This window comes from Amblyomma maculatum, chromosome 10 (assembly GCF_055883805.1).
Source record: "Amblyomma maculatum isolate TAMU_Amacu chromosome 10, ASM5588380v1, whole genome shotgun sequence".
In the NCBI taxonomy this organism is placed as follows: Eukaryota; Metazoa; Arthropoda; class Arachnida; order Ixodida; family Ixodidae; genus Amblyomma; species Amblyomma maculatum.
The window spans coordinates 34,599,325-34,616,969 of NC_139353.1; the positions used below are offsets into that span (position 1 = coordinate 34,599,325).

General features: G+C 47.7%; 2 protein-coding genes across 4 annotated transcripts in view; one reads left to right on the plus strand and one right to left on the minus strand.

Annotated features, from left to right (window-relative positions):
- LOC146176133 (beta-1,4-glucuronyltransferase 1-like) overlaps window positions 1-17,645 on the minus strand; it is a 310,593-nt gene that overhangs the window by 19,372 nt on the left and 273,576 nt on the right. The gene's annotated exons all lie outside the window — the stretch shown is intronic.
- Window positions 12,516-16,743, plus strand: LOC146176134 (uncharacterized). Its single transcript, XM_084581263.1, has 2 exons — window positions 12,516-13,318; window positions 16,686-16,743. The coding sequence occupies exons 1-2, from the start codon at window positions 12,516-12,518 to the stop codon at window positions 16,741-16,743; spliced, it is 861 nt and encodes a 286-aa protein (XP_084437389.1).

Consider the following 17,645-nt stretch of genomic DNA (forward strand, 5'->3'; position numbering starts at 1 on the left):
AGATGCACGAACTTTTGGTATAGCAAGCGCAAGAGTTCCTGCAAGTCGTCACACCATCGCCGGGCTACACCGCAAGCGGCAAGAAACGGAGCCCTGCTAAAATGGCGGCGCGCTCCGAAGCCGTACCGTCGACTCGAAGTGGATTCGTCGTTTTGCTATGGTTTTTCAGGACGACCACTGGCTGTGAACAGTTGATAGGGCTTTCGCTACGCCGTATTCCGCCCACGGCAAAATTATTAGGCAATAAATTCGACCTATGTTCAATTTCTTTTAACGATTCAGCAATGTTTACACCTGACCAGGTACATAAGTTCGCTGATAAAAATACTCCTAGTTCGCTTAAACAAATACATGACGCCGTTATGGCTGGAGTTATCGTTGAGCCTGAGTGGTGAACCAAATACGTGGTGAACCAAATACGGGTTGAGAAGGCCAGTCAACCAGTAAAACAGTTCGTTCGGACGGAATAAAGACGGATACAGATTGGTGGTGCTTATCGGGATGCCCGCGGCAGCCACACAAAATCCACTGTTCGTGTCATACATCTAAAAGAGCTTGACATTTTGCCGGACGGTCCAGCGCTCGTCGAAAGCGGTCAGTGCGAGCGTCAACGCGGACCAACCAGAGGCGCTACTGAACCCGACTTCCGCCCACCTCTTCCGACATGCCTCATCCGCCGAAGTAGGCATCGCAACGGATACGGTGCGCACCATTTACAGGAAATATTTAAAAAAAAAAAAGCACGCGCAGGTTTACGTACGTTGAGGTCTAACATTTTTCGGGTCAATACTTTGTATATTGAAATCACACATTTAGTCCATCGGAAGTACACGCAGACGACGACAACCGGCGCTACAGAAGTGCCATCTGCTTCTTACTCTTTATTTAAAGCGGAGCATTTTTGTCAGAACGAACATCCCCTTTTAAGCATGACACCTTCCGAAACATCCATTTAATTAAAAAAAAAAAAAACGAATGCATGCGCTATCAATTTTGCCAATAGCGAAATAAGACGAAGGAAAATTCTTATGACTCAATTACAAGCAGTGACCATGACAAAAAATAAAATAGAACACAGGCATAACGCAGGACTCACTCCGAAGAACTAGGAACGCCATTTCTTCCTCTCGTCTGGCTTACCCCGGGCGAAGATACGCCGCGGTGCGCCGGTGCAACTTCACTTGCCGCGCTAAGCTGGTCGTGCAAGCTCGCCTCATGAGGGTTGGCGTATATAGCACCGACTTAGCTTGCGACTTTGTTTCGTTCAGAAGACCAAGGCGAATCGAAAAAAATTACAAGGGTTCAACGCTGCTGAACCAAATATTGAGCGAAAGCATTAGCTGTGGGTGACCGAGCGTTCTCTTATTCTCTTTTTCTTCTTCCTCAGCCCACATATAAAGCCCCGCTTTAACCAAGCCGTATGAACGTGCCTTAGTAGCCTATAGGGGTAACGTGAATGCCAGCGTCCCAGCAGGCTGATTCTGACATAACCGTCCCATGTGAAACGAGAGACCCAAGTTGGTAGCTCCTGCCAGCCCGTGTGTCACGTGGGGAGTGACGTCACAGCGTAACGTGGGTAAGGCGTAACTGCGGCCGGGTCACGCGAAGGCTCTAAAGTGCGAGTAGTATTGCTTTCGCAATAAAAATGATTTGTGGTTTAGCTCTGGTTAAACTTAATTTGATTGCGAAAGCAACGGCCGAAGCTTCTTTTGCCTGCTACATTATTCTCTTATCACGCGTTATCAGTGTAAAGTGCTACATTATTGGGGAACCTTAAGCTCATCATTTAAGAGTATGACGCAAGAGCATCAGCTTCGAGGCCACATATAAATTCAAGCTTCAGCTAAGCCGTATGGACGCGCCTGCCTGTCGTAGGGGCAACAAGAACGCAGACGGTTCTGGCAGGCTGATTCTGATATCACCCTCCCATATGAAAGGAGCGAAACGAGTTGGTAGCTCCTGACCGTGGCATAGGGGTAACGTGATATCAAATGTCATGGCAGGCTGATTTGTTTATGAGGAGACCGTAGCTACGGCTCTTCCCGGCGTAGGGTGCCTCTTCACGGCCATCCGAGGTTTCGCTTTGGCTGTCGTAGTATTGCTTTCGCAATAAAAGGCGGGCTAAACATCGCAACCAGCGGGGCGAATGGTTTCTCCGCGCTGACGCTCGTACTGGATTGTTCCGCTGAGCGGCCGATCTCCCAGCGAACATTCTAGATTGATGACTGGCAGACCCTTCCAGGCTGTTCACACGACGGGCACCGCCGAGCAGCGTTCTTCATCTTACGGTGATAGCGTTATAGGGCCCCGCTACAGAGAAAATCCCTCACCGGCAATGCCAGCGTTGGCGCTGCGAGCGAAAAACTGGACGACACTTACACTCAGCGACGAAAAACAAACGGCTCCAACCAGAAGAAATGTGAAATGACGTTTCCGCTCCCACATCGGAAGCTCGTTTACAATGAAAAATCGTTACTCTAAATACGGCGCATGGCAGATCCAAGAGATCTTCAGTCTCCAACCATTACCAACTGCGATTCAGACTACTTTAATCAACGACTCGAGATACAGCAAGCCACGATGCTCTGTTGTTTTCTTTTGTAATCCCAAGCGTCTGCGCCCGGTCGATGTTGCGGCCACGGTGGTTGCTGCTGGCCGGACCGAATATTCAGCAAGAGTGTTCGTGGCCACTCGCCGATCTCTCACACCAATGTGCAGCTCTTGAAATCTTCTCACCTTCATTGTGAACAAGGCTTCCGTGTAGGAGCCGAGGAGGAGGAGGAGGAAAAACTTTATTTAGCCCTATATTACTTGGCGGTTTTTGGGACGTCTTCAGAGATGTCTGCTTGTTGAACCCACAAGAGTCTTCTCCGTCGACTTCGTCCACTTCTGCACAATGGTCGGTTGCCCTCCGTCCAGGGCTCCGCTGGCTACTGCCGCCCGTTGGGCTCGCTGTACCAGACCTTGCTGGTCTTCGCAGCGGTCGCTGGACAGCAGAGTCTCCCATTGCTCCGGACTCGGGTTTCGAATTTAAAAAAGTAGTTTCATCTTTCTTTTGCTGGGTGCCCTTTATTTCGTCTCATGTTCCATCCCGACCAGACGGGACTCCGTCAAACTCTTCACGTCAAAATTAAACTTCGCCTTTGAGGGACGAAGTATATTCTTGTACGTTGTTTTTTGATTCAAAAATAAACTTTTAACTTCAACTTCAATTTCAAAAAAGTAGCAGTGTTAACGGCTCCCGTTCGCTGGTTCCCCTTGCAGACCCCATTTAACGTGAATGATATTTACTACTTATTTAATCCCCATATTTTCCTTTGTACCTCTATTATTCCGCTCGTGTTCAGCGCAACCAAACACGTACACAGGAGACACAGCAGGCGCTCGTGTACTCGAGTGTCTCCTGTTTAGTACGTGTTTGATTGCGCTAAAAATGCCCTCTGAATCTGAAGACCACCTGGCCGTCTACAAGCTCTTTTGAATCACTAGCATACCATCGCAATTAAGATAACACGTTACGTGAATAATCACCCGACACAGATATGGATCCTCTCAACCAAGTCGTACTAACGTACTTGCGTGGCCTGGGGACAGTGCACTCAACTCAGGATACAAAGGCCCTGGACGGCTTGATTAATATCTATCCCTCCCTTCACACGGGCGAAGCCCGAGTAGGCAGCCCCTGCCAACTCGGCCACGTCACGTGGTTTTGTGGCGTCACACAACCCAACGAAAAGTAAGTGCACGGCAATTGCACCTCCTACCACTCGCCAGATGCATGCCCAAGACTTTTCGCTCGCAACGCCTTCCCCTCAGAGGTGGAAGCTCACCGGTGACATGGCCGTGCCCTGACTTGTAGTCGAGTTGTGTGACCTGACGACACGACATCCCATGGCCGATTAGGCGGCCGCTACAAACTCGGGCTTCACTGTGTAGATCGGATGGCGACGTTGAAATTGAGCCTTCCAGGACCCTTGGATCTCGACTTATACACGCTTCCTTTAGGCCATGCAGGCATATTCGTACGGTTTTGGTTCAAGAGAGGCTTACAAATTGTAGGGGCTTTTAAGCATGCCTTAAACCTAGTGATAGAGCGAAAGATGCGAGTGTTGCAGTGATATCACCTGCTGCTGACGATCGCGCTGCCCAAACAAAGACAGGTCCACTTCCAAGTCCAAGACAAGTCGAAACATTGGCTCGACTTGCGAACCGCCGACGAAGGCGCAGGATACTTCCGCGGATCCGTGTATACCTATACTTAATCAGGTCGTTTTCATATTTTTTTTCTTAATAACTGGTTTAGAGGAAAGGAAAGGCGCAGTATCTGTCACCACCTTTCAGGGGCCACGAAGTAAAGCTTATGCGGCTTAAAGGAAGGCGGTTTTCAAGGAGATATTAGCGGCGCAATTTTAGAGATGGGTAACGAAGCGAGCTGAAACTGTACATGCGGCGAACGAGGATCCGCAGTAGGAGGTGCCAAGCGGGAGCGATTAGCGCATTCACTTGATACCCTTAAAGACGAAGCTTAAATGTCCCCCCAGTTTTAAGGCGAAAGCCTTTAATGGCTCATCGTTGTCGTCAGCAAAAGTGTCACGCTTTTGCGGCCCTCTGATTGGCTGAGGTGGGGATGACGTCATAGAGGTCTCGAACAATCACAAGGCACTATCGTTCGGCAGGCGCTACAAACTCGGGCCTCTCCTTTCACATGGGAGGATGATATCAGAATCAGCCTGTCAAGACCCTAACATTCACGTTATCTCTAGGCCAAGTAGACACGCTCATACGGCTTGGTTAAAGAGGGGCTTTATATGTTGGCTGGTAGCTTACGCTATCGCGTCATACCGATTCAGGCGACCGTGTGGCGCCTTTCATTTGGCGATTCCTCGAACGTAGTGCCACACAGCTTATAGAAGCAGATGCAGTAAAACCAGGAATCAGCAAAGTTTCAAACAAAGGCTTTCGCCTTATCGCACTTTAGTGGTCCAAAGTGCCACAAAAATGTTTTAAAGAAGATACCATGCGGGTAGATAAATGGGCGCTTACCACATAAACATGACCCTAGTAGTCACCGTTGAGGCAGAGCTTGCCCTGATGGGCCTGGGGGCTAGCCTGCCACTGATTTTTATCCGTTGTAGGCCGTCATTGCACCCGCCACCGCTTCGGTGGTGGTGGACGACGGCTGTTGTTGGGGCGCGCGTCTTTCTCTCCCTCTTATTTTTTCTTTCCTCTCTATTTTCTCTCTTGTCTGCACGGGTGGTGCAGTGGTAGGACGCCCGACTACTGTGCCGGAGTACCCGGGTTCGAACCCGACCTCGGCGGCTGCGTTTCGATGGAGGCGAAACGAAGTGACGTCCGTGTGCTGTGCGATATCAGCGCACGTTAAAGATCCCCAGGTGGTCGAAATTACTCCGCAGCCCTCCACTACGGCTCCTCTTTCTCTCTTTCCACTTTCACTCCCACCTTCCTCTCTTACCTTACGGCGCGGTTGCGGTGTGCACAGAAAACAAGTGAGACAGTTACCGCGCCTTTCCCTTCCTATAAATAAATCAGTTTTTTTTTTTATCAGGCAGCGGAGGTGCCCCGCCGGGGTGGTGCAGTGGTAAGACGCCCGACCACTGTGCCGGAGTACCCAGGTTCGAACCCGACCTCGGCGGCTGCGTTTCGATGGAGGCGAAACGAAGAGGCGTCCGTGTGCTGTGCGATGTCAGCGCACGTTAAAGATCCCCAGGTGGTCGAAATTACCCTGTAGCCCCCATTACGGCTCCTCTTTCTCTCTTTCTACTTTCACTCCCACCTTCCTCCTTTCCCTTACGGTGCGGTTGCGGTGTCCACAGAAAACAAGTGAGACAGTTACCGCGCCTTTCCCTTCCTATAAATAAATCAGGCAGCGGAGGTGGCTCAGCTACAGAGCCAGTAGCAGGCCCGTGCATTTCCTTTTCTGTCTTCCTACAGCCACAACAACAACAGTTGAGGCAAAAAGCCTCAGATTGCGCTACAGATAGGGACGACAGGTTGCAGCGGTGGTACGCAAAGATGCCTATGTCGTGACCCAAGTCAGGCTTCATGTGTCATTGTGGCCCTGCCAGGTTGTGTTCTGCTACCTTACTTGGGATTGTGGGCTTAATTGTAAGATTGCCGCTGTCTGAATTAGGGCAAGCCACGGCTAAGCCCTAGCACTTCCGCTAAAGGACGGATCTCATCTCAAGTAAGAAGGGATCAACACAGCCCCTGGTTATATTCTTTACTTCAATGTTTGCATTAGATTTTTTTTTTCGTCAGCACCCGCAGGCATATGCAAAGAAAACAATTATGTCATCCCAATCCTGTGTAATTAAGTCTTCAAGGTCAGTGATGTGTTTTCTTAATTGGTGCACCTACGGCAGAGATTTATTGTAATTCCCGCGAAAAAGAAACGAGGAAAACAAGTGACTTCTTATACACAAAATAACGTCGCGGCAAAAATTTTTATTCGCGTGCACTGGCTTTGAGAGAATTATTCAACGCGACGCGAATGCAGACTGCTGCTAAATGTGAGGAAAAATACCTAAAGTACAGTCGTATTAAGCATAGTTCTCTTTTCCTTGTTCCATTCGAAGGCCACCATGATCTGCTTCGACGCATTTACAGGCCCACATACTCCGACTGTATCTTACAGTCTGCATATGAGCGGAAGAAACATATAAACTAAAGGAAAAAAAAAAGGAAACAAAAATTCAGGAACAAAGATGCAGGAAATTGGACAGTGCTGCTGCCGGTCCTTGAAAAAAACAATGCTATCGTAGGTAGATACTGTCTCACTGTCCCGGAAAGATCCGCAGAAATAGCAAAGGGGGACTTTTCCTTTAGAACGTACCTGGGCCGCAGATGCCGTGACTGGGGTTTAATCAGAAATAGAATGGGGCAGCACGGGAAAAGGAAATGAAAAGAGGCGGTCTTTCTTTTCATCCAGACTACAAAGAGCACTGGTCGAGAACATGAAAACAATCAAAAAGTACACAAAACGTGGATTGGGATCTCCAAGAAGAAACAACACGCCATCTACCCGATGATATTTCATTTTGATACGCCGTTGGCAGCAACGAGAAAGTAGGAAGATCGCAGGTAGATAGGAAAGACCTGGGCACAGTTCTGGAGCGGCCAACTATGGGAAGAACCAAGGTGCGAAATAAAGGTTTTATGGAGGAGAAATCGACCAGTAAAATATCTTACATTTATTTGGCGTATATCTCAGAATGCAAAAAAAGAGAAAGAAAAGTACAAGAAATATTTTTTTTTTACTTTTTTCTTGTTTTTGAGCTGACACCAAGGGCCAACAATTGTGAAAAAAAAAATAAATAAAAATAAAATGGCGAAATCGATATAACCTGAGCTCCGGAGCAAGTAATTTCCGGAGTTCAAAGGCACCTTAATACCACACCGGCGGCAAAGGCAACTATAGATGGCCGGCCGATGTCCCTCGAGAGTTCTGAACGAAAACTCGGAAGAAATAAAAAGAAACAAGATGGCTCCCGGTGACCCAGCCAGTACGAGACAAAGCCACATAAAAAGATTTCGCTCTCTTTCGCTTCGAAAGATTACTCCCAACTGTACGCGGCTGGATGGGCGGGCAAAAAGACGACGGCCGTTCAAGACGGATTATCAGAGAGCAGCCATCATTTCGGATTTTCCCTGTATCTCCTATTCGCGAACTCAAAAGCGAAGACAGAGAAGCACGAAAAAAGCGCAAGCGAAAAGCAGACGACTCCGCGCCCACGGCCCCGCAGGAGCAGACGACAGGCAGACGGCGCGCCACCACGGTTCAGTGTAGCAGACGACGCGCCGCGATTTCCAAAGAACGCTAGAGGGCGTTTGGCTAGATACCGCGTGCCGCGAGCTTTGTGTGCACGATAGTGCGTCGAAAGGGGGGCGACGTGGATAAAGTGAAGATGGAAACAACGATGCATTATTTCCCCGTCCTCAGATACCAACCTTTCTATCCCTGCTCCTATCCTAACCAACACTAGTGCGTATCCATATGGCGAGATGAGAAGAAAAGCCATTGTTCTTGAGGCTCGAGGAGGGGCTTCTGCTTCCCCATCTTATGCGGCAGACGGGTGCCAGCGCGAGATAACGTCAATCAAAGCGCGCGCGGGGCTCCCGGCCTAGTGTTATCGTCTGCTTACAGGAAACGAAGGCCAAAGCACTCGCAGCAGTTGGCTTTCGCTTTGGCTTGGGCCGACTGGACTACGCTACCAGAGAGCCAAGAGTCAACGAGGCGCCGGAGTAGTGCAACGATTCTCATTGGCTGCAGCAGAGGCGGCAAAACGAAGTTCGGAATAACGTTTTGCTAGAGCCGATTGAGCAACAGCGAACTGATGACGAATATTAATAAAAAAAAAAAGTTCACAGACGACCAGTGAGATTCATGCGACATACACACGAGATCGTTAATTCACTACATCACGCTAGATGATTATGTCCTGGCCCATGTAAAAGAAATTAAAGATACATTAATGATCATTTCGTAGTTATTTATTATGCGAAGGAAACTTCCTTTTAGATGGCTCAGATCACATGGGATGCCCTGTTGCCGTCGACATTCCAGTCAGGTGAAGGGTTCGAAATGAATGGGAGCATAATTGCCTTCATTTCAGAGGTTTCGAAAGGTTGACGCCACCGAATATATTTTTTTTTTTCCGATATGAGGTACAAAGTTGTAGCTTTAAAGAGAAAAAGAAAAAAAAGATGGCGGAATAAAAGCTTCAGAGCACTTGAATGCACTAGGGTAGTAAGAATTAGCTGCTTTACGAAATCAACAAAACTGGAGTGCACTGTCTTGCAAGAGGGCGCGCATCACACAGCGTCTACTCCGAGGGCACTTAATGCTTACCCTTCGAAAGATCACAGTGATATGTTTGACGGTTGGCACAATGCGCGCTGTGGCGTAATAAAAAACCCCTCGTAATATCGATACTTAAAATTCTTCTGGAACAGTGCGGAGTCTTCAAGAAGCCCCTTAATGCAGATTAGCATTTATAAGACCAAAAACCGGCAGAAAAATTATGTTATGAGGACACTTAAGCTCCGCCTTTGAGGGTAAGAGATGACAGTGCAGGCTGTTATGTCTCACGACAGGCCTTCACGATGCACGAATTCTGCCAGCTCCTCCGTGTCATGCTGGCACGTGACGTCACGCAACCTGTCGACCAGTCACTGCATGGTCATGTCACATTCTAAATATACACATGCCAGCGACACGCTCGAGATTTTTCGGGGATAACGCTCACAACGCTGTTGGCTGGCTTTTCGCATAACGGGGTTTTTAATAACGGCGTCGCAACAAATTTCACGATCCCTCACTGCATCATGCCAATATAGAAGAGTCTCGCATAAGAGAAGCGCCGACATGGACAAATTAGTAGAAAATTTTCTAATCAAACAACAAACGAGATAGTGAATTTTTTTATGAGCTTTATGAGAGTATAGCGCAGCTTCCTCCGCAAAGCCATCGCAAGAATTTTACGACAACATCGATGTAAAAATTCAGTATGCACGGCTTCGGGTAACGTTATGCAGCTCTAAAGTGTCTGTAAGACCTTTAAGAAACTGTTTCTGCGACCGGTAGAGGAAAACAGAAGTTCTAACACAGGCGCTGACTGAGGTTGCCATTAGGATTGCATGGATTTATTGAATTCTTGATGAAAAATGAAAATGGTCACAATGCTGTTCAGCAAGATACAGACGGAACCGGATGGCCGTGCATTTTATGTATTAATGAAGCACCCTAACGACAACTCGGAAGGTAGGCTGAAAGTGCTCTTCACAACCCCCCGTGAGTTAGCGAACTTTAGTACCGGTGACGACGGCGGATCGCGACGTCTGCAACAGCCAGAGATTATTTCGGAAGGCGCGTGTTTGAGAGAAAAGAAATGTTGCGAAACACCGTCTCATCCGCTTAAAAGGTGCGAAGACGTTGCCACGCGCGAACCGGGCACGGAGAAAGGAACGAAAATTCCGCCAAAGTACGCCGAAGAGCAAGACAGTGCCCTCTGGGAATAGTGACAGCGACTTCAGTCGAAGTGTTCTCCGTAAGCTTGCAAATTTTCAAGCAGGCAGGCTTAGACTGCTTTTTCTTTTTTTTTTTTTTTTGCACCCAACTAATCGGCCCTGTAGCAGCACGAAGAGCCTATTCCCTCTTTCGCCGCCAATTTCAAAACCACGAAATGTCAGGATGGAAAGCCACGCCACGTATAGCTAGTCACGAACAGCTCTACCCCTGTCACTACCACCTACGTTCTCGCTTCGCGAATGTGAGAAAGGACGTGCGTGAAAAACGGGCACGCCGCCGAAGCAGAAACACCATTTAGATGATGAGGGCTGGCTGGACACTCCAGCGATGAGAGGCAAGAAGATGAAGAAGCTTTCCCCCGAGATATATAAAGCCTGGCCAGGATTAAACGGAAAGGAAACAAAATAATGAAAGAAAGCTGAAAATAAACGGGGCCCAAAATGCGCCGTCGAAGTCAGAACCCATTCTTCCGCGGTGACATGTCCGCCGTGCCAGAACACGAAGCGCGGCCGCGCCATGTACAGGGAAAGCACGCGAGTCCGAGCGCATTAGATAGACACATACCGGCGGCGGCGGCCGCTTCGCCATCAATGATTGAGAGCGGCCTGCCCGGAGATGATCGAAGAGGTTCGGCTAGACAGTGCGAGATGTTGGTAATACCACGGAGCGCAGGGCGTTATTCAACGCAGTCCGGACGAGGCCGGGACGTAAAGGGGAGCCTGGGCGAGCGGGGGTAAGATATGGGACGCGGTGGGCTGGCGCATTAGCTTAACAAACCTCCTGCACGTTCCGCGGTAAAGGCGCTTCCCAGATACGAGAACAAGATGAAGAAAGATTCCGCCGAGAATTAGCAAGAGCGATATTGGTTCGTCGCAGTTTTCATTAGAGAAAGCCTGAGGGGATTCAGTCATTTCTGTAAACTTTCGCCCGGTTGGCTTGTCCTCATTTTCTCCAGCTGCCTTTACTACTGCTCCCACAGCGCGCCTCAGGTGTCCGCTCGGGGTATAAGGTAGCTACGGCTTCTTCTCTTCTCTCTTATTGTTTTTCCATGCCTCCAGGACTTCGGCTGCTGTGACAGAGGCAACTTTCAGAAAAGCAGCACCATACTCTCTTAATTACAGATAAATTCTTGACTGATCGCTTCCCCTTAACCATCCTCTACTTCGCACTCCATTTATTTATTTCTTATCAGCTTATTCAAGACAACTGATTTGTCTCCGCACTATTTTTGAACACTGTTGCTCTTTAGTTCATCCAGTCTTTCGGGAACTTCGCAAGAACGAGAATGCATGCGAAAGTTGCACCATCGTGGCGTTCCCGGTAAGAGCACGGTGACACGAGCTTTTGTCGTTCTGGTGGGCGCAGAAAAATATTCGCCACACCGCGGGGCAATCACCAAAGCGAAAGTATGACAGCTGGAATAAACCAATCCTGGGGATTGCGTCATTTTCGAAAATGGCGATGAAAAGCACCAGCACGCGAGTCCCGGATGACCGGTGAAACCAATCAAGTCACGTACACGGCACAGGGGCCAGTTGTAGGTCACGCAAGTGCCGTAAATGTTACGAAGACACGAAAGGATGTTAGAATATAACATTACCAAGAGAAGAGCTAGGTCTAGAAAAAAAGAAAGGAATCCATGGCGAGTCCAGCGACGAAAAAGAAAATTTCATTCCCCAGTTATCGCCTAACAATGAGGTCAGGTACGGCATCGCTCGTCCACCAGTTAGTTATGTGTTATTCTTTTTCTCTGTGACCCGAACACACGACACTCTAATCAGGACAAAGTCGATGCAGAGGTTAAGGGAAAGGAAAAGTTAATGTGACCAAAATGAGAAGTCTATTTTCTTTTGCTTTTATTTTGCGTTTACTATTGTCCTTAATGAGTCTTACTGTACGTTACCCAAGCTTCGGTTTCAGCCTCACAACTTCGCGCACTTCATCACGCCACGATTGATTTGGGCCTGTTCGACAACGGTGGAAGAATTGTATTCCGAATCAGAGACAGGAAAGGTCAAGAAAATTTTTCATTTTTATAAAAACTTTTTTTTTACCTTCCACAAAACTCCTAACTCGTTTCGGGCTTCAGTGTACGGAGACGCCTACTAATTATAGCATATTTAAAAAGCGCACTTCTTCCTATCGCATTTCTAAAAACCTACAATGGTTACACAACGAATCGATCATGTTTCACTGCATTCCCAAGGACTCTTACAACAATCACGATACACCAAACGCATGAGCCCTGCAGGCTGACTCAGCGCGAGTGTTGGTTTTGAATAATCTGACGCTGCTTTCGGAACGAGGAAAGTTTGCTTATATCACAGTGGTAAAGACGACTATCCCAACAGCGATCACCTCACAAAAAGGCAACAACTGTGCAGGTGCTCTCGCCTCATGACTTTGGCCCTTGGGTGGGCTCGGTGGCTGTGCCACAACACGGTTCTCTAATCCGCTCGTCTTCGCCATGCAGGTGCTCTCGCCCCTCATCGTCTGCGTCATGCTCCCTGGCACGTTTTGCGCTCCCTGGTCAAACGCGATCGAGCATGCGCCCCTGCACGACGCAGCTTACGGAGGTCCCATCAACAAGGCAGCCAAAAACGCCCCTTTTCCTGCAATATCGGCTCAAAACAACTGGATCCTCAGACCAGATTGGAAGGCCCCATCGTCAGCGACTACATTCAACGTGTCAACTATAAATGAACAGCGACCGTCACCGGCACTCTGTGGGCTCGGTGGCTGTGCCACAACACGGTTCTCTAATCCGCTCGTCTTCGCCACGCAGGTTGGTGGCCATTACAGTCTCTTTTCAAAGAAAACGAGTAACCGTTTTTTGGTGCAGCTCCCGAACCCTCAGTGCTGCCTTGTTATCAGTGTTGAGTGTCTTCACGTTCATTCTTTGTTACTGTCGTGTGGTGATATTGAGAGCAACCCCGGTCCTGACAAGCTAGACATTATTCTTGACGAACTAAAAAAGGTGTCTTCTGGCCAGACCAAATTAGTAACTGAAGTGCAGGAGCTTAAGAGCCAACTTCTCTCAATGGACCAAAAAATGGCAGATTTCACCACCCGTCTCAGCACTTCAGAAACTCACTGCGGAAATCTGCCTACAATGCGCACTGACCTAGAAGCAATCCAAACCACTACGACCGAAACGACTCGCCTAGTTAGTGTGCTAGAGGCTCGCCTGGAAGACGTTGAAAACCGCTCCCGGCGGAACAACCTAATTTTCTATGGTTTACCTGATGCCAACCCCTCTGAAACCTATTCGCAATCCGAAGAAATAATCACTCACCACTGCTCTCAATACCTTGATATCCAGTTAAGCCCAATCGAAATTGAACGTGCTCACCGCCTCGTAAGACACTCTCAGGATCGGCAACGCCCGATTATCGTCAAATTTACATCCTTCAAAACAAAAGAATCAGTTCTTTCCAAAGGTCCAAAGTTCAAAGATACAGGCTACAGCGTAGGTGAAGATTTTTCGCGCCGCGTCCAGAAATGACGAAAACAGCTTATAACTTTCGCTAAGGCAAAGTCTGTGTCTTATTCCCTGCGGTTTAAAACACTGCATATCGGCCCAAAGCGTCACATTTTCGATGAAAGTTCTGAAACTGTTAAAGAAATATCGTAACAATCAACTCACCCCTGCCGGCCACCGCATTATTCCCCACCTACTCCTCGTGCCAACTTTTCCCTATCGGTTATCTTTACTAACATCCACAGCTTCTTGCCGAAACGCGATATCGTGTCAAACCTTATTTCATCCTCAGGCAGCGATCTACTTGTATTAACCGAAACGTGGTTGAGCAGCGATATAAATGACTCAGAGATCTTGTTTGATTTGCCAAATTTTCGTCTTTTTCGCGCCGATAGGAAAGAATCCCGCGGAGGGGGAGTTCTAATTGCAGTCAACCAACAGTTATCATGCTCCGTCATCAATGTCTGCTCGGACTTGGAAATACTATGGCTCATGTGCCGTGCTTCCCCCCTGACACTTCTAATTGGGGTGTGCTATAGACCACCTCGAAGTAGTCCCGACTTTCCTCGCAAGCTTCACAACATCCTAAATCAACTGGTTTCAAAGCACCCTAAGGCACATATCCTCCTATTTGGGGATTTCAACTACCCCAATATCGACTGGAATAGTCAACCTCAGCCCATGGTCAGTCAGGAAGAGTCGAGAGAATTCCTTGATGTCTGTCTTAATTTTAATTTGACCCAATTAGTATCTGAACCAACACGTGTCGCAGGAGAAGCAGCTAACACTCTAGACCTCATTCTGACCACTCATCCAGATAGCTTAAAGTCCCTTACGTACCTCCACGAAATCAGCGACCATAAAGTAATTCATGCCACTTTCAGCTTTACACCTGTGTTAAAAGAACCTTCCCGGAAAACTATTATGCTCTACGACAAGGGAAACTACGAAGCAATCAACAATGAATTAAATAACTTCTTGTCAATGTTTGAAACATCCTTTCATAGCAGAAGTGTAACTGAAAACTGGACACTCTTCAAACATAAAATAGCGGACGTAACCAATAAATATATCCCGACGTGCAGTTTTAGGAAGCGTAATCAGAAGCCGTGGTTCACCAAAACACTAAAAAAGACTCGAAAATAAGAAAAAACGCGCATTTCGTACAGCGAAGCGACAAGGAAGCCCAAATGCGTGGGTAAAATATCATGAAGTTGAACACTTGTACTTGGCCGCGATTGTTAAAGCTAAGCGCTCCTTCTACGAAGTCGACCTACCAAAAATGATAGTCGATAACCCCAAAAAACTCTGGAAAGTGATAAACCCAAAAGAAACGCGCGCTATCACCCCCACTAACAATGCCGGTGTTACAATGACTGATACCGAATGTGCAAACGCATTTAACATTGCTTTTTCGTCCGTTTTTACTGACGAATCCGAATTGCCCTGTTCTACATTACCACTTGTTATCACCACAGCCATGGAACCCATAACTTTCAACAGTAGCGGAATTTCATGCATAATTGATAAAATAAAGAACTCATCCGCTACCGGCATAGATGATATAAACTCAAAAATTTTAAAGAACGCTAAACTAGCTTGCTCCAGTATCCTTTGTGCACTGTTTACGCAATCATTGTCTGAAGGAGCCATACCTGACGACTGGAAAGTGGGGAAGGTCGTTCCCATCCACAAAACAGGTACTACTGATTCACCTCTTAATTATTGCCTTATTTCATTAACAAGTGTACCCTGCAAATTAATGGAACATGTCATTTACAGCCAAATCATACAATTCCTAGATTCAAATCACTTCTTTCATCCGTCCCAGCATGGATTTCGGAAAGGATTTTCCTGCGAAACTCAGCTAGCCATTTTTCTTCATGACATTCACGCCAACCTTGACGCTAACCTACAAACTGATGCCATATTCCTAGACTTCGCTCAGGCTTTCGATAAAGTACCTCATCAAAGCTTGCTTCTCAAACTCTCTCAGCTGAACCTAGATCCAAGCATCATCGCATGGATTAAAGAATTCCTCACGCATCGTTCTCAGTCTGTCTTCATTAATAATCAGCCCTCCCACCCGCTTCCAGTAACCTCCGGCGTCCCGCAGGGTTCCGTTCTCGGTCCTTTGTTATTCGTTATTTACATTAACGACCTACCCCAGCATGTATCTTGTCATATCCGTCTGTTTGCTGATGACTGCGTTATTTATCGTTCAGTCACTAACCCTTCTGACCAAGAATCCCTACAGGCTGACCTAAACCATGTGCAAAACTGGTGTTTGCAGCGGCTGATGACACTCAACCCTAACAAATGTAAGTATATGTCTTTTCACCGCCGCCGAAATCCTTTTGTTTTCCAGTACACAATTTCTAACTCCTCTGTCGACCTCGTCCAGTCGTACAAATACTTAGGTATCACCATTTCTAACGATTTATCCTGGCGTCTGCATGTGACTAACCTGATATCATCAGCTAATAAAGCACTTGGCTTCTTGAAACGTCACCTGCGGGATGCCCCTCAACATGTAAGACTACAAGCATACATTTCACTCATCAGAACTAAACTGGAATTCGCATCGGCCATCTGGAACCCTCACCAAGCATATCTAACAAACGCCCTCGAAGCTGTGCAGAACAGGGCCACCAGATTCATTCATTCCTCGTATTCCTACGACGTTAGCATATCATCTCTAAAATTGCAATCAGGTCTATCTAATCTTTCTGCTCGCCGTCGCACTGCCAGTCTCGTCTTATTTCACAAGTTTTTTTATTCGCCACTCAGACAAGAACCCTACATCTGAGCACCCCCGCCGCGCAGATCCCATCGCATCAGTCACCCTCTTCAAGTTTTGCGCCCACGTGCCCGTACCACTGTTTTCTCTAATCCATTTTTTTTTGCCGAGTAGCAGCTGACTGGAACGGCCTTCCCCACGATATCGCTGCCATCACCTGCCCTGGAACATTCATGACTGCATTGAACACAAAAACTCACCCCTTATGTAACACCCCGCAAGGGGTCTTTAAGAAAAATAAAGTGATGTGATGAGTGAAAGCACCTGTGTAATATGGGTCGATCCATTTCTCGTAAATGAGACGTGACTTTGGCTAGTTTTCGTCCAGGATTTCTCTCTTAATTTTCTACCTGCAGACATCTAGACGTTCAGCATCAGCCATACGTACTTTCTGGAATGAAGCTGAACTGCTGAATCATCAACTTTGTTTAAGGCGCTCACTGACTCTGCGACATTTACCCTTATTTGGCACTATACCGCTCGGCATGGTAGTGCTTATTCTTGTTTCCGGCACCCCCCCCCCCCCCCCTTCCCCTTTCCCCCACCTCCGCGCCTTTGGCTTTCCTCGGTTTCTGATCCAACTTTGCTGACGTTGTGTTAGTTTCTATTTTCTTGTAGAACTTCTGTATTATAATAATAATAATTCCTTCAAAGGAAGGGAAAGGCGCAGTATCTGTCGCACTTGTTGCTGTGGACACCTGAACCGCGCGGTAAGGGAAGGGAGTATTCTTTACTGTTTTCGGTTGCTACAACTCTGTGCGGCTATATCGGGCTTCAGTCTCTCCTTTTGAGCCCAGTCTCTCTAGTGGTTATATGCACCATTCTTTCAAGGCACAACAAGTGCGGAAACCTGTTCTGCCATGAAGCACCTTCACCTAGAACGAAGGCTTGTTGTTGTTGTGGCTGTAGGAAGAAGGAAAAGAAAATGCACGGGCCTGCTACTGGCTCTGTAGCTGAGCCACCTCCGCTGCCTGATTTATTTATTTAAAAAACTGATTTATTTATAGGAAGGGAAAGGCGCGGTAACTGTCTCACTTGTTTTCTGTGGACACCGCGCCGTAAGGGAAGGGAGGAAGGTGGGAGTGAAAGTGGAAAGAGAGAAAGAGGAGCCGTAGTGGAGGGCTACGGAGTAATTTCGACCACCTGGGGATTTTTAACGTGCGCTGACATCGCACAGCACACGGACGCCTCTTCGTTTCGCCTCCATCGAAACGCAGCCGCCGAGGTCGGGTTCGCACCCGGGTACTCCGGCACAGTAGTCGGGCGTCTTACCACTGCACCACCCCGGCGGGGCGCTGCCTCGTGCAGACAGAAGA

What these genes read in the sequence shown, in the direction of transcription:
- LOC146176134 (XM_084581263.1), top strand. Translation starts at nt 12,516, where the DNA reads ATGCAGGTGCTCTCGCCCCTCATCGTCTGCGTCATGCTCCCTGGCACG. An exon ending in AACCCCTCTGAAACCTATTC is followed by an intron (nt 13,319 to 16,685) that starts GCAATCCGAAGA and finishes TTCTACCTGCAG; the next exon opens with ACATCTAGACGTTCAGCATC.